The sequence below is a fragment of the Beta vulgaris genome, chromosome 6, assembly GCF_026745355.1.
Source record: "Beta vulgaris subsp. vulgaris cultivar EL10 chromosome 6, EL10.2, whole genome shotgun sequence".
NCBI classification, from domain to species: Eukaryota; Viridiplantae; Streptophyta; class Magnoliopsida; order Caryophyllales; family Amaranthaceae; genus Beta; species Beta vulgaris.
Genome location: NC_079207.1, coordinates 5,244,482 through 5,258,965, shown reverse-complemented (window position 1 = coordinate 5,258,965; position 14,484 = coordinate 5,244,482). Strand labels below are relative to the sequence as shown.

At 32.8% G+C, this 14,484-nt stretch overlaps 2 protein-coding genes across 2 annotated transcripts; both read left to right on the top strand.

Moving 5' to 3' along the window:
• The first annotated feature begins 4,225 nt into the window (after positions 1 to 4,225).
• On the top strand, positions 4,226 to 5,592 carry LOC104895167 (mannose/glucose-specific lectin). Its single transcript, XM_010681599.4, is given in 5 exon segments — positions 4,226 to 4,385; positions 4,531 to 4,731; positions 4,992 to 5,143; positions 5,145 to 5,250; positions 5,358 to 5,592. Coding segments are annotated over 5 exon segments (498 nt in total). The 5' UTR covers positions 4,226 to 4,364; the 3' UTR covers positions 5,376 to 5,592.
• Positions 5,593 to 11,759: 6,167 nt separating this feature from the next.
• LOC130589337 (mannose/glucose-specific lectin-like) lies at positions 11,760 to 13,257 on the top strand. The gene is made up of 4 exons (XM_010681593.4): positions 11,760 to 11,918; positions 12,064 to 12,264; positions 12,526 to 12,786; positions 12,897 to 13,257. The coding sequence occupies exons 1-4, from the start codon at positions 11,898 to 11,900 to the stop codon at positions 12,912 to 12,914; spliced, it is 501 nt and encodes a 166-aa protein (XP_010679895.3). The 5' UTR covers positions 11,760 to 11,897; the 3' UTR covers positions 12,915 to 13,257.
• Positions 13,258 to 14,484: the final 1,227 nt, after the last annotated feature.

Here is a 14,484-nt window from a genome sequence, read left to right as displayed (position 1 = left end):
GATCCTTATTTATTGTAGCTTCTTTCCAAGTGCTCATAATCCTCAAGTTTAGCTAATTATACTCCAAATACGTTATCAATGCCTGAAATTCATCAAAAACAAGAAAACATACCGAATAGGAGTAGAAAAGTATTACTTAAGAATATAATGCAATAATGAAGCTAAATATGAACTAAATTTTCTAAAATGCAACCTAAATGCACCTAAAAACTATATATATAAATGACTTATCAACTTTCAATGGTTTCAACACACCCCTTCACTTGTGAGTGTCCTTAGAGATTCCGAGCTAATGGAAAGGTCAGAGCAATAATCCTCTTAGGGACTGGACATCCTATCGAGGTAAATCCTTATCCAGTAGCGATCAAATACCCAGTTTAGACGAGATCCGCAACCCGGGCTCCAATATCATGTTAATTTTTCAGATTATATGAAAATAGGCCTGGGTAACCCAATAAGGAGGAGAGAGTTTAGCCCACATACAAGCTAGAAGGTTCCATCCTAAAACCAATTGGTGATAAAAAGAGTAATACCTAATCTTATAAAGTGGTTTATTCTCTCCTCTTTCTCCAATGTGGAACACTCACAAGTGGATTTTCAATGGGTTTCAACACTATCCATTCAGAATTTTTATTTACGAATTAAGAACTGATATATACTTATTAAAATCGATTATAATCCTCCTAAAAACCAATTTATTCATTTGACAAAAATTAATCTTACGTGATTACCAATTATATCATGGTTATTTCTCATAAAACATAAATCGTAGACCTTTAATAGTTGTATTATATTAGATTCCGCTCCTTAATGGAAAAGTTCTTTTGAAAACCCATCAAATGAATAAATTATGTAGATAAATGAATTTCATATCTCAGACCTCCCAATAATAACAGCGCAATACTTTAACTATACTTTTCTCCTATGGCCCATTTCATAAGGCTGGATAAGCAGCCACCAGCTAGTTTGAAAGACCACGATTATTTGTTCATTATTGAGGAAGAAACTCAAGAATCAACAATTATTTGATTCAAGGTTTCAAAAAGATAATTTGTGAATGAAATTAGATGATAAATGGGCAAATTGAATTCTAATTGCTCAATCTTGAGTGTGAGTTCAAAAAAACTTTGAACATAAAAATTTTGGGAAAATTATGGCGAATTAGGGATTTGAACAAGAATTTTCTGCGAAATTTACAAGCTAGGATCATTTCCGCTCTCATACCATGTTAAATTTTTAGAATATATGAAAATGGGTCTGGGTAACCCAATAAGGAGGAGGAGAGTTTAGCCCACTAGCAGGTTCCATCCTAAAACCAATTGGTGATAAGAGGAGTAACTCCTAATCTTATAAAGTGATTTATTTTCTCCTTTTTCTCCAATATGGGACACTAACAAGTGGACTTTCAATGTGTTTCAACACTATCCATTCAGAATTTTTACGGATTAAGAACTTATATATACTTATTAAAATCGATTATAGTCCTCCTAAAAACCAATTTATTCATTTGACAAAAATTAATCTTATGTGATTACCAATTATATCATGGTTTTTTCTCATAAAACAAAAATCGTAGACCTTTAATAGTTGTATTGTATTAGATTCCGCTCCTTAATGGAAAAGTTCTTTTGAAAACCCATCAAATAAATAATTTACATAGATAAAGGAATTTCATATATATCAGACCCCCCCAATAATAACGACCCAATACTTTAACTATACTTTTCTCCTATGGCCCCTTTCTCATTTCCCACGTATCTGGGCCGTGCTGATCGAGCTGCAATTAAGCTGGATAAGCAGCCACCAGCCAGTTCGGAAGACCACAATTATTTGTTCATTACTTAAAACTTTAAAATATACATAGGAAAAATATATTTTGAAGTAGATCCAATAAAATCCAACAAGATCTCAGCAGACTAATACCATGCTATAAAGATCTTTGGAACACGGATTTCTCTGCAGTTCTCTATTAAGAAACTTCTACCACTAGTGTTTCCAACTTTTGCCAGCTTTCGCTCTTTTTCTTGCTTGTAATCAACTGAACATGTGGTCTCATTTTCATTGCTTTTCCTCATTTGTTAATTTTGTATAAATCCCATATGTAGCAATTGAAAAAATGGAGAAAACGTTCAAATATGCTACTTTCAAAAAGAGATTCATCTGATAAGAAAGCAAAAAGATTCTAAGATAAAGTTAATTTAAATCCTGGGTGGTATTACGAATTAACCAAATTCTATTCAACCAATCAAGAAATATTAAAAGTTATCTTCAATTTTCAGGAATTTTCAAAATCCTCCCTAATTTTTCAGGATTGCGATGAGATACTTGTATTGCCATATAGTGCAATGGTTGTACCAAATAATTTCCATTTGATGTTAGTGAAAAATCTTTTAGACATATTAGATAACAACTCTTACAACCTCACTGAATTCCAAATTCCTAAAGAATCACAATCATCGAGTATCTAATCTAATGTGATCAATAGCTTTAGCTTTAGCCTGGCCTAATTCTTAACAATCATATCACTCGTTTTAAAATAAAGCAAAAAACAAAAATATCTCCTCCTTCATTTAACATATGCGAAAAAAGCATTTTTGCCCAAGGATATGCCATTTGTTTCAAATATCAAATTGAATCAATTAATTAGAAAATTTTAATATCGGAATAAACTCTATAGCTATAGACGATGTGTATGTTGATGCCTGAAGCTTGCTTCAAAAATATCAATTAACCTCTTATAGGAGATAGTTGATTTCACCATATATCATGTACCTATGCTTTAAACCAGTTGTTTTTAAAAATGGTAGAAATCATAAAAACTTCGATTAAATCAAATTTCACGAAACACATCAGATTTTAGGGGAAAAAAGTTTATGTTCCAATGTCATCATAGAAGCAGTTCCATCTGATCTCTTCTTGTAAATAGCTTGCATCACCTTCAGCATTGCACTCATGAAGAGGTCATTTTAGAAACCAATTGACTCGCGTACTCGATGTGAAATAGTGAAGCAGCAACTTCCGCCACTTCAACTAGCATACGATGCGTCACTAGATCCATGGATACCTGATAACATCTTTTGACGCGCGCTGCAAATATTCGGAGATGGTGGATGTTATTTTCAACTTTCTCAAATCAGAAATAAGCATACAAGCATATCATTCTCTATACAGAATTCTGCGTGCTTTGAACGCATCGGAATAACTGTAACATCAATTACTATCGTAGTTATTCTGATGGAGATATATATACAGCATCACTAGCTGAAATTCACCATTGTTCGCCTCGATTTAATTGTCACAACTGTTGATTATTACTCCCTCGTTCTATATAAGATACCGTTGTTTTTCATTTTTCACGGGAATATAGAAAATGAAAAAGGTCAATTGACCAAATTGGTAAACAAAAAACTAACTCTCAACGATAATTTGGTAAAAAAAGTTGTTCCGGCAACAAGTACTTGGTAAATAAAATGAACTTAGGTGACAAGTTGGTAAATAAAACGAATTGAGGCAACATTTATGCCACTTTTTCTATGATTTTCCAATTTGATCAACATTCAACGTATTATTCCTTTTATTTTGATTTTTCATGTTTTTATCTAATTAACTCAACTGGATTGAAATAAAATCATGTAAAATGCACAAGTTGACCAAATCAGAGAAAAAATTGGTCTAAATGTCGTTGTAGCTTATTTTGTTTACAAACTTGTCACTAGAGAAAGTTTTTTTTTTATCAAACTTTCATTGATGGTTATTTTTTTACCAATTTCTTCAATTGGCCAAGTGAAAAATGATATCTTTAGAAAACTAATTATATTAAGTAATTGTAGTAGAAAACTAATTGTCATTTTAATATAAAAAAATCTACGGCTAAAAATAATTAAAATCACATTAAACTTACAAAATTATTATGTGTATAGCAGTAATTTAACTCTATTTCATTAATTTTCTTTTCTAATATAACCAACAATAATACCTATATAAATTAGATACTACTACATTCTAAAATCATATGGCAATAGGAGGAGTATTCTACTTGCGTTATAAACTAAAACAATTTAATCCAACTTTCAATGTGGGGAAACTTCCCAGACTTGTACCTAACTGTAAATGTATCTTTCTTTTTGTTAGCATGCATTAGAAGTAAGAATTAGTTACATCAACGAATAAGTATGTGGCAAGCACGATGGACCAACAGAATATGTTCATCACGATCCAACAGCGTAAAATCATCATGCATGCAGCTTAAGTCCTTTAACCTCTGCGTGTATAAATAGAGATTATCCTCAACTACAGCACACCACAGCACACTTCCTATCAAACTTACTACATAACAAGTTTCATCAACTTCCAAAGCTAAGAAAATGGCTCAAGCAATCGCCAAGGTGCGAAGTTGCTAATTAGTTTGCTAGTCTTTCTCATTTTCTATGCATTGTTCATAATCTATTTACCCATTCCCAATTAGTCATTAATTAATATTTAAATGTTTGTCCATATTATAATATGTATCTTTACTTTATATTGTGGCAGAACCAAATTGTTGCCAAGTATGGACCTTATGGTTCACAATTGCCAGAAAACTACTGCATGGTACTCCAAGAATGTGAGCAGATCAAAGAAGTTATCATAAGGCATGGATACATTGTTGACGCCCTTGGGTTCGTCATATCTAAGCCATGTGGGCGTACTGAAACCAAAATGTTTGGTGGCAAAAGCGGAAACGAGTCCAGGGTTAGTACACAATCATAATATTGAAGACAATTTTGATCTCGCAATTACATGAAATTTAGTAGACGAAGTTTTGAAAATATAAAACAGGGAAAAGATGAGAAAATAATTTTTTCATCGGTATATACTCATAATAGACTCATTAGGATCACATTACCATATCATCAATCTTATAATTGTAAGACAAAATTGTATCTAGCTTCTTGTGTTTCCAAGAATATTACTAATTTCCCCTTTTTCTTACTTTCCATGCACTTATATAGATCGTGCTCAAGTGTGGTGAATTCATCACACAAATTTCTGGAACATACGGAAACTACAAGTATCAGAAAAATGAATGCCTTATTGGTACACTCAAGATACACACCAACTTATGCCCATCAGGATATGGACCATATGGACAAGGAAACGGTATTGTGTCCACGCAGTTTCTCTTCTCCACTCCCAACTAAGGGCCCTATTGTTGGATTTTTTGGAAGGCACAACAACTACCTCGAGTCCACTGGAATATTCGTCAAAGAGGTAAAACCTAATTATTATTCTTTTGGATGCAAGATTTGTTCCCTATAGCGAATATTGCTGATTTTCACTAAACTAATGCTTTTATTTGTCTTTCTTATGAAATTCAGGATTGCCCATGCGCTTAATTATGTTGTTGAAGTCTTTGGTTACGAGTATTGATGAATAAATAAGGTGCTTCAACGATGACCTATGTCCGTTTCAAGAAGCTGCTATCTTATGTATAATATATGCGACCTCTTTCAAGTGTGGTTTGTAATCCGTAACTTAAGAGAGCACTATATGGTTGTCTTTATTTGTCATGTATATCTACTACATGATATATAAGCTTGTTTTTAGAAAATATATCTTGGCCTCTTATATCCTTTTCGTTTCTTTTTACGCTTAATAAATTATATCAAGCCAAGGGAGCGAGCAAAGCTAGCTCTAGTTTCTTTTGGCAACAAGGAATGGATTATTAGTTTCAATAGAGCACCATGAACTATTAACAATGTGAAATATCTGTTAATTTTTAGATTATATGAAAATCTGCCTGGATAACCCAGTAAGGAGGAGGAGAGTTTAGACCACCTACAAGCAAGGAGGTTCCATCCTAAAACCAATTGTGTGATAATAGAGCATTGTTATTAAATCCCGATTCGAATCTTACGATTCTACGATTTTACGATCCTGGAGGACTTCACCGATCCCGATTCTACGTAGGATCTTAATCTTGTAGGATCTTTCGATCCTGCCCAACCACAAAAAATCACATGGTAGGATCTTAACACGATTCTACGATCTTACGACTCTACGATCCGATCCTACCGTATAATAACCATAAACTAATTTCACATATTATATTTCTCCTATTAGATTTTGGTCGCATGTTACTTCAATCTTATAGTATTGAAAAACTATCATCATTTGCTAATTAAAAAATTCATTATTAATATGTATAAATTTTTAACATGAGATTCTCACCATATTTTGGTATAATTATCTTTATTTCACCGAATTGTAGGATCTTACGATCCTACGATCCGATCCCACCGATTCGATTCTACCAACCTCTACGATCCAAAGTAGGATCCCGATCCTGATAACATTGAATAGGAGTAACTCCTAATCTGATAAAGTGGTTTATTCTCTCCTCTTTCTCCGATGTGGGCACTCATAAGTGGACTTTTGATAGGTTGTCGTACACCCGTCAAAAATAATTCCTGCAAAACCTTCTAACAATGTAGTAGGGTAAGTAGGGTCGAATCCACAGAGAGATGGTCGTTTTATCTAGCTTATAAGGTATAGAGAAACTAAACAAAATCACAGATAAATGAATTAAAGTTCTAAACTAATCAAACTACGGAAATCAAACTAAAAAGGATCTAGGGTAATGATTCACCATGTTTATAACTATAATCTATCATAATATCATCAATAGTTCAATCAATCAGATATCTAGAGCACAGGTTAATCCTTGGTCAGGCATTAACACTCTCAAATCAATTTATGCTAGTACGGTCGCTCAATATAATCAGATTTGCTAATTGTAGGTAAGCCTCTAAAGAGTACTATCTCTCGATCTATGACTCGATATTAGCAATATTTAATCAAACAATTGATCAGATTGCAAAATTAATAAGAAAAACACTAATCAATTAGAAAAATCAATAAATAATCAAACCATGAATAAATATCAATCAATTCATAACATATAAACATGAATTCCCAAACCCTAGAAATAAAAACTACTCTATCATGAAATAAATAATGAACCCTAAATCTACAAAGAAAAACATAAACAAAGAAATCAAGGAAAGAAACTAAAAGAAATCATGAATTAATGAAGAATAAAAATTAGGGTTTACAACTAAAACTAGAGAGAAAGAGAGAGAAAACTAAACTAAACCCTAAAACTAAAAATAACGTGAAAGGGGAGGAGGAGAGAGAAAAAAAATGAAAACCTATCTAAATAATATCTTTTAACCTAATATGACTAGGAAAGTAATTTACAAGATAAGAAAAGTCTTAAATAATCATTAATAGGCGGATTAGTGATCCGCGCGTACGCGTGGCAGATTCCAGCAGAAACTGTGCAATCTTCCGAAAGGCATAACTCCTTGACTAGAAGTCTTCTCGGGGCGTGACACCTATCGTTGGAAAGCTCTTCAAGTCTAGTTTCCAAATCTGGTGGAATTACTCGATTCTAAGGATCACATCAAAAGTTATGATCAGAAGAGTAGGCGTGACTCTTTTCACATTTATTCTAATGATTTTCCGCTTCGTTTTTGCTTAAACTCGTACTATGACATATCCATACGATCCTTATTTATTGTAGCTTCTTTCCAAGTGCTCCTAATCCTCAAATTTAGCTAATCATACTCCAAATACGTTATCAATGCCTGAAATTCATCAAAAACAAGAAAACATACCGAATAGGAGTAGAAAAGTATTACTTAAGAATATAATGCAATAATGAAGCTAAATATGAAACTAAATGCTCTAAAATGCAACCTAAATGCACCTAAAAACTATATATATAAATGACTAATCAACTTTCAATGGGTTTCAACACACCCCTTCACTTGTGAGTGTCCTTAGAGATTCAGAGCTAATGGAAAGGTCAGAGCAATAATCCTCTTAGGGACTGGACATCCTATCGAGGTAAATCCTTATCCAGTAGCGATCAAATACCCAGTTTAGACGAGATCCGCAACCCGGGCTCCAATATCATGTTAATTTTTCAGATTATATGAAAATAGGCCTGGGTAACCCAATAAGGAGGAGGAGAGTTTAGCCCACATACAAGCTAGAAGGTTCCATCCTAAAACCAATTGGTGATAAAAAGAGTAATACCTAATCTTATAAAGTGGTTTATTCTCTCCTCTTTCTCCAATGTGGAACACTCACAAGTGGATTTTCAATGGGTTTCAACACTATCCATTCAGAATTTTTATTTACGAATTAAGAACTGATATATACTTATTAAAATCGATTATAATCCTCCTAAAAACCAATTTATTCATTTGACAAAAATTAATCTTACGTGATTACCAATTATATCATGGTTATTTCTCATAAAACAATCGTAGACCTTTAATAGTTGTTTATATTAGATTCCGCTCCTTAATGGAAAAGTTCTTTTGAAAACCCATCAAATGAATAAATTATGTAGATAAATGAATTTCATATCTCAGACCTCCCAATAATAACAGCGCAATACTTTAACTATACTTTTCTCCTATGGCCCATTTCATAAGGCTGGATAAGCAGCCACCAGCTAGTTTGAAAGACCACGATTATTTGTTCATTATTGAGGAAAAAACTCAAGAATCAACAATTGTTTGATTCAAGGTTTCAAAAAGATAATTTGTGAATGAAATTAGATGATAAATGGGCAAATTGAATTCTAATTGCTCAATCTTGAGTGTGAGTTCAAAAAACTTCGAACATAAAAATTTTGGGAAAATTATGGCGAATTAGGGATTTGAACAAGAATTTTCTGCGAAATTTACAAGCTAGGATCATTCCCGCTCTCATACCATGTTAAATTTTTAGAATATATGAAAATGGGCCTGGGTAACCCAATAAGGAGGAGGAGAGTTTAGCCCACTAGCAGGTTTCATACTAAAACCAATTGGTGATAAGAGGAGTAACTCCTAATCTTATAAAGTGATTTATTTTCTCCTCTTTCTCCAATATGGGACACTCACAAGTGGACTTTCAATGTGTTTCAACACTATCCATTCAGAATTTTTACGGATTAAGAACTGATATATACTCATTAAAATCGATTATAGTCCTCCTAAAAACCAATTTATTGATTTGACAAAAATTAATCTTATGTGATTACCAATTATATCATGGTTTTTTCTCATAGAACAAAAATCGTAGACCTTTAATAGTTGTATTGTATTAGATTCCGCTCCTTAATGGAAAAGTTCTTTTGAAAACCCATCAAATGAATAATTTACATAGATAAAGGAATTTCATATATATCAGACCCCCCCAATAATAACGACCCAATACTTTAACTATACTTTTCTCCTATGGCCCCTTTCTCATTTCCCACGTATCTGGGCCGTTCTGATCGAGCTGCAATAAAGCTGGATAAGCAGCCACCAGCCAGTTCGGAAGACCACAATTATTTGTTCATTACTTAAAACTTTAAAATATACATAGGAAAAATATATTTTGAAGTAGATCCAATAAAATCCAACAAGATCTCAGCAGACCAATACCATGCTATAAAGATCTTTGGAACACGGATTTCTCTGCAGTTCTCTATTAAGAAACTTTTACCACTAGTGTTTCCAACTTTTGCCAGCTTTCGCTCTTTTTCTTGCTTGTAATCAACTGAACATGTGGTCTCATTTTCATTGCTTTTCCTCATTTGTTAATTTTGTATAAATCCCATATGTAGCAATTGAAAAAATGGAGAAAACGTTCAAATATGCTACTTTCAAAAAGAGTATTCATCTGATAAGAAAGCAAAAAGATTCTAAGATAAAGTTAATTTAAATCCTGGGTGGTATTACGAATTAACCAAATTCTATTCAACCAATCAAGAAATATTAAAAGTTATCTTCAATTTTCAGGAATTTTCAAAATCCTCCCTAATTTTCAGGATTCGATGAGATACTTGTATTGCCATATAGTGCAATGGTTGTACCAAATAATTTCCATTTGATGTTAGTGAAAAATCTTTTAGACATATTAGATAACAACTCTTACAACCTCACTGAATTCCAAATTCCTAAAGAATCACAATCATCGAGTATCTAATCTAATGTGATCAATAGCTTTAGCTTTAGCCTGGCCTAATTCTTAACAATCATATCACTCGTTTTAAAATAAAGCAAAAAAAAAAATATCTCCTACTTCATTTAACATATGCGAAAAAAGCATTTTTGCCCAAGGATATGCCATTTATTTCAAATATCAAATTGAATCAATTAATTAGAAAATTTTAATATCGGAATAAACTCTAATAGAGGATGTGTATGTTGATGCCTGAAGCTTGCTTCAAAAATATCAATTAACCTCTTATAGGAGATAGTTGATTTCACCTATATCATGACATGTTAAACCAGTTTTTTTTAAAAATGGTAGAAATCATAAAAAATTCGATTAAATCAAATTTCACGAAACACATCAGATTTTAGGGGAAAAAAGTTTATGTTCCAATGTCATCATAGAAGCAGTTCCATCTGATCTCTTCTTGTAAATAGCTTGCATCACCTTCAGCATTGCACTCATGAAGAGGTCATTTTAGAAACCAATTGACTCGCGTACTCGATGTGAAATAGTGAAGCAGCAACTTCCGCCACTTCAACTAGCATACGATGCGTCACTAGATCCATGGATACCTGATAACATCTTTTGACGCGCGCTGCAAATATTCGGAGATGGTGGATGTTATTTTCAACTTTCTCAAATCAGAAATAAGCATACAAGCATATCATTCTCTATACAGAATTCTGCGTGCTTTGAACGCATCGGAATAACTGTAACATCAATTACTATCGTAGTTATTCTGATGGAGATATATATTACAGCATCACTAGCTGAAATTCACCATTGTTCGCCTCGATTTAATTGTCACAACTGTTGATTATTACTCCCTCGTTCTATATAAGATACCGTTGTTTTTCATTTTTCACGGGAATATAGAAAATGAAAAAGGTCAATTGACCAAATTGGTAAACAAAAAACTAACTCTCAACGATAATTTGGTAAAAAAAGTTGTTCCGGCAACAAGTACTTGGTAAATAAAATGAACTTAGGTGACAAGTTGGTAAATAAAACGAATTGAGGCAACATTTATGCCACTTTTTCTATGATTTTCCAATTTGATCAACATTCAACGTATTATGTTCCTTTTATTTTGATTTTTCATGTTTTTATCTAATTAACTCAACTGGATTGAAATAAAATCATGTAAATGCACAAGTTGACTAAATCAGAGAAAAAATTGGTCTAAATGTCGTTGTAGCTCATTTTGTTTACAAACTTGTCACTAGAGCAAGTTTTTTTTTATCAAACTTTCATTGATGGTTTTTTTTTTACCAATTTTCTTCAATTGGCCAAGTGAAAAATGATATCTTTAGAAAACTAATTATATTAAGTAATTGTAGTAGAAAACTAATTGTCATTTTAATATAAAAAATCTACGGCTAAAAATAATTAAAATCACATTAAACTTACAAAATTATTATGTGTATAGCAGTAATTTAACTCTATTTCATTAATTTTCTTTTCTAATATAACCAACAATAATACCTATATAAATTAGATACTACTACATTCTAAAATCATATGGCAATAGGAGGAGTATTCTACTTGCGTTATAAACTAAAAACAATTTAATCCAACTTTCAATGTGGGGAAACTTCCCAGACTTGTACCTAACTGTAAATGTATCTTTCTTTTTGTTAGCATGCATTAGAAGTAAGAATTAGTTACATCAACGAATAAGTATGTGGCAAGCACGATGGACCAACAGAATATGTTCATCACGATCCAACAGCGTAAAATCATCATGCATGCAGCTTAAGTCCTTTAACCTCTGCGTGTATAAATAGAGATTATCCTCAACTACAGCACACCACAGCACACTTCCTATCAAACTTACTACATAACAAGTTTCATCAACTTCCAAAGCTAAGAAAATGGCTCAAGCAATCGCCAAGGTGCGAAGTTGCTAATTAGTTTGCTAGTCTTTCTCATTTTCTATGCATTGTTCATAATCTATTTACCCATTCCCAATTAGTCATTAATTAATATTTAAATGTTTGTCCATATTATAATATGTATCTTTACTTTATATTGTGGCAGAACCAAATTGTTGCCAAGTATGGACCTTATGGTTCACAATTGCCAGAAAACTACTGCATGGTACTCCAAGAATGTGAGCAGATCAAAGAAGTTATCATAAGGCATGGATACATTGTTGACGCCCTTGGGTTCGTCATATCTAAGCCATGTGGGCGTACTGAAACCAAAATGTTTGGTGGCAAAAGCGGAAACGAGTCCAGGGTTAGTACACAATCATAATATTGAAGACAATTTTGATCTCGCAATTACATGAAATTTAGTAGACGAAGTTTTGAAAATATAAAACAGGGAAAAGATGAGAAAATAATTTTTTTCATCGGTATATACTCATAATAGACTCATTAGGATCACATTACCATATCATCAATCTTATAATTGTAAGACAAAATTGTATCTAGCTTCTTGTGTTTCCAAGAATATTACTAATTTCCCCTTTTTCTTACTTTCCATGCACTTATATAGATCGTGCTCAAGTGTGGTGAATTCATCACACAAATTTCTGGAACATACGGAAACTACAAGTATCAGAAAAATGAATGCCTTATTGGTACACTCAAGATACACACCAACTTATGCCCATCAGGATATGGACCATATGGACAAGGAAACGGTATTGAGTGTCCACGCAGTTTCTCTTCTCCACTCCCAACTAAGGGCCCTATTGTTGGATTTTTTGGAAGGCACAACAACTACCTCGAGTCCACTGGAATATTCGTGAAAGAGGTAAAACCTAATGATTATTCTTTTGGATGTGCAAGATTTGGTTCCCTATAGCGAATATTGCTGATTTTCACTAAACTAATGCTTTTATTTGTCTTTCTTATGAAATTCAGGATTGCCCATGCGCTTAATTATGTTGTTGAAGTCTTTGGTTACGAGTATTGATGAATAAATAAGGTGCTTCAACGATGACCATGTCCGTTTCAAGAAGCTGCTATCTTATGTATACTATAAGTGATCTCTTTCAAGTGTGGTTTGTAATCATTAAACTAAGAGAGTGCTATATGGTTGTCTTTATTTGTCATGTATATCTACTACATGATATATAAGCTTGTTTTTAGAAAATATATCTTGGCCTCTTATATCCTTTTCGTTTCTTTTTACGCTTCAATAAATTATATCAAGCCAAGGGAGCGAGCAAAGCTAGCTCTAGTTTCTTTTGGCAACAAGGAATGGATTATTAGTTTCAATAGAGCACCATGAACTATTAACAATGTGAAATATCTGTTAATTTTTAGATTATATGAAAATCTGCCTGGATAACCCAGTAAGGAGGAGGAGAGTTTAGACCACCTACAAGCAAGGAGGTTCCATCCTAAAACCAATTGGTGATAATAGGAGCATTGTTATTAAAATCCCGATTCGAATCTTACGATTCTACGATTTTACGATCCTGGAGGACTTCACCGATCCCGATTCTACGTAGGATCTTAATCTTGTAGGATCTTTCGATCCTGCCCAACCACAAAAATACATGGTAGGATCTTAACACGATTCTACGATCTTACGACTCTACGATCCGATCCTACCGTATAATAACCATAAACTAATTTCACATATTATATTTCTCCTATTAGATTTTGGTCGCATGTTACTTCAATCTTATAGTATTGAAAAACTATCATCATTTGCTAATTAAAAAATTCATTATTAATATGTATAAATTTTTAACATGAGATTCTCACCATATTTTGGTATAATTATCTTTATTTCACCGAATTGTAGGATCTTACGATCCTACGATCCGATCCCACCGATTCGATTCTACCAACCTCTACGATCCAAAGTAGGATCCCGATCCTGATAACATTGAATAGGAGTAACTCCTAATCTGATAAAGTGGTTTATTCTCTCCTCTTTCTCCGATGTGGGACACTCATAAGTGGACTTTTGATAGGTTGTCGTACACCCGTCAAAAATAATTCCTGCAAAACCTTCTAACAATGTAGTAGGGTAAGTAGGGTCGAATCCACAGAGAGATGGTCGTTTTATCTAGCTTATAAGGTATAGAGAAACTAAACAAATCACAGATAAATGAATTAAAGTTCTAAACTAATCAAACTACGGAAATCAAACTAAAAAGGATCTAGGGTAATGATTCACCATGTTTATAACTATAATCTATCATAATATCATCAATAGTTCAATCAATCAGATATCTAGAGCACAGGTTAATCCTTGGTCAGGCATTAACACTCTCAAATCAATTTATGCTAGTACGGTCGCTCAATATAATCAGATTTGCTAATTGTAGGTAAGCCTCTAAAGAGTACTATCTCTCGATCTATGACTCGATATTAGCAATATTTAATCAAACAATTGATCAGATTGCAAAATTAATAAGAAAAACACTAATCAATTAGAAAAATCAATAAATAATCAAACCATGAATAATATCAATCAATTCATAACATATAAACA

Coding starts and splice junctions, on each gene's coding strand:
- LOC130589337 (XM_010681593.4), top strand. CDS start 11,898: ATGGCTCAAGCAATCGCCAAG. Junction 11,919..12,063: donor TGGCTCAAGCAATCGCCAAG/GTGCGAAGTTGC, acceptor ATATTGTGGCAG/AACCAAATTGTTGCCAAGTA. Junction 12,265..12,525: donor AAAGCGGAAACGAGTCCAGG/GTTAGTACACAA, acceptor GCACTTATATAG/ATCGTGCTCAAGTGTGGTGA.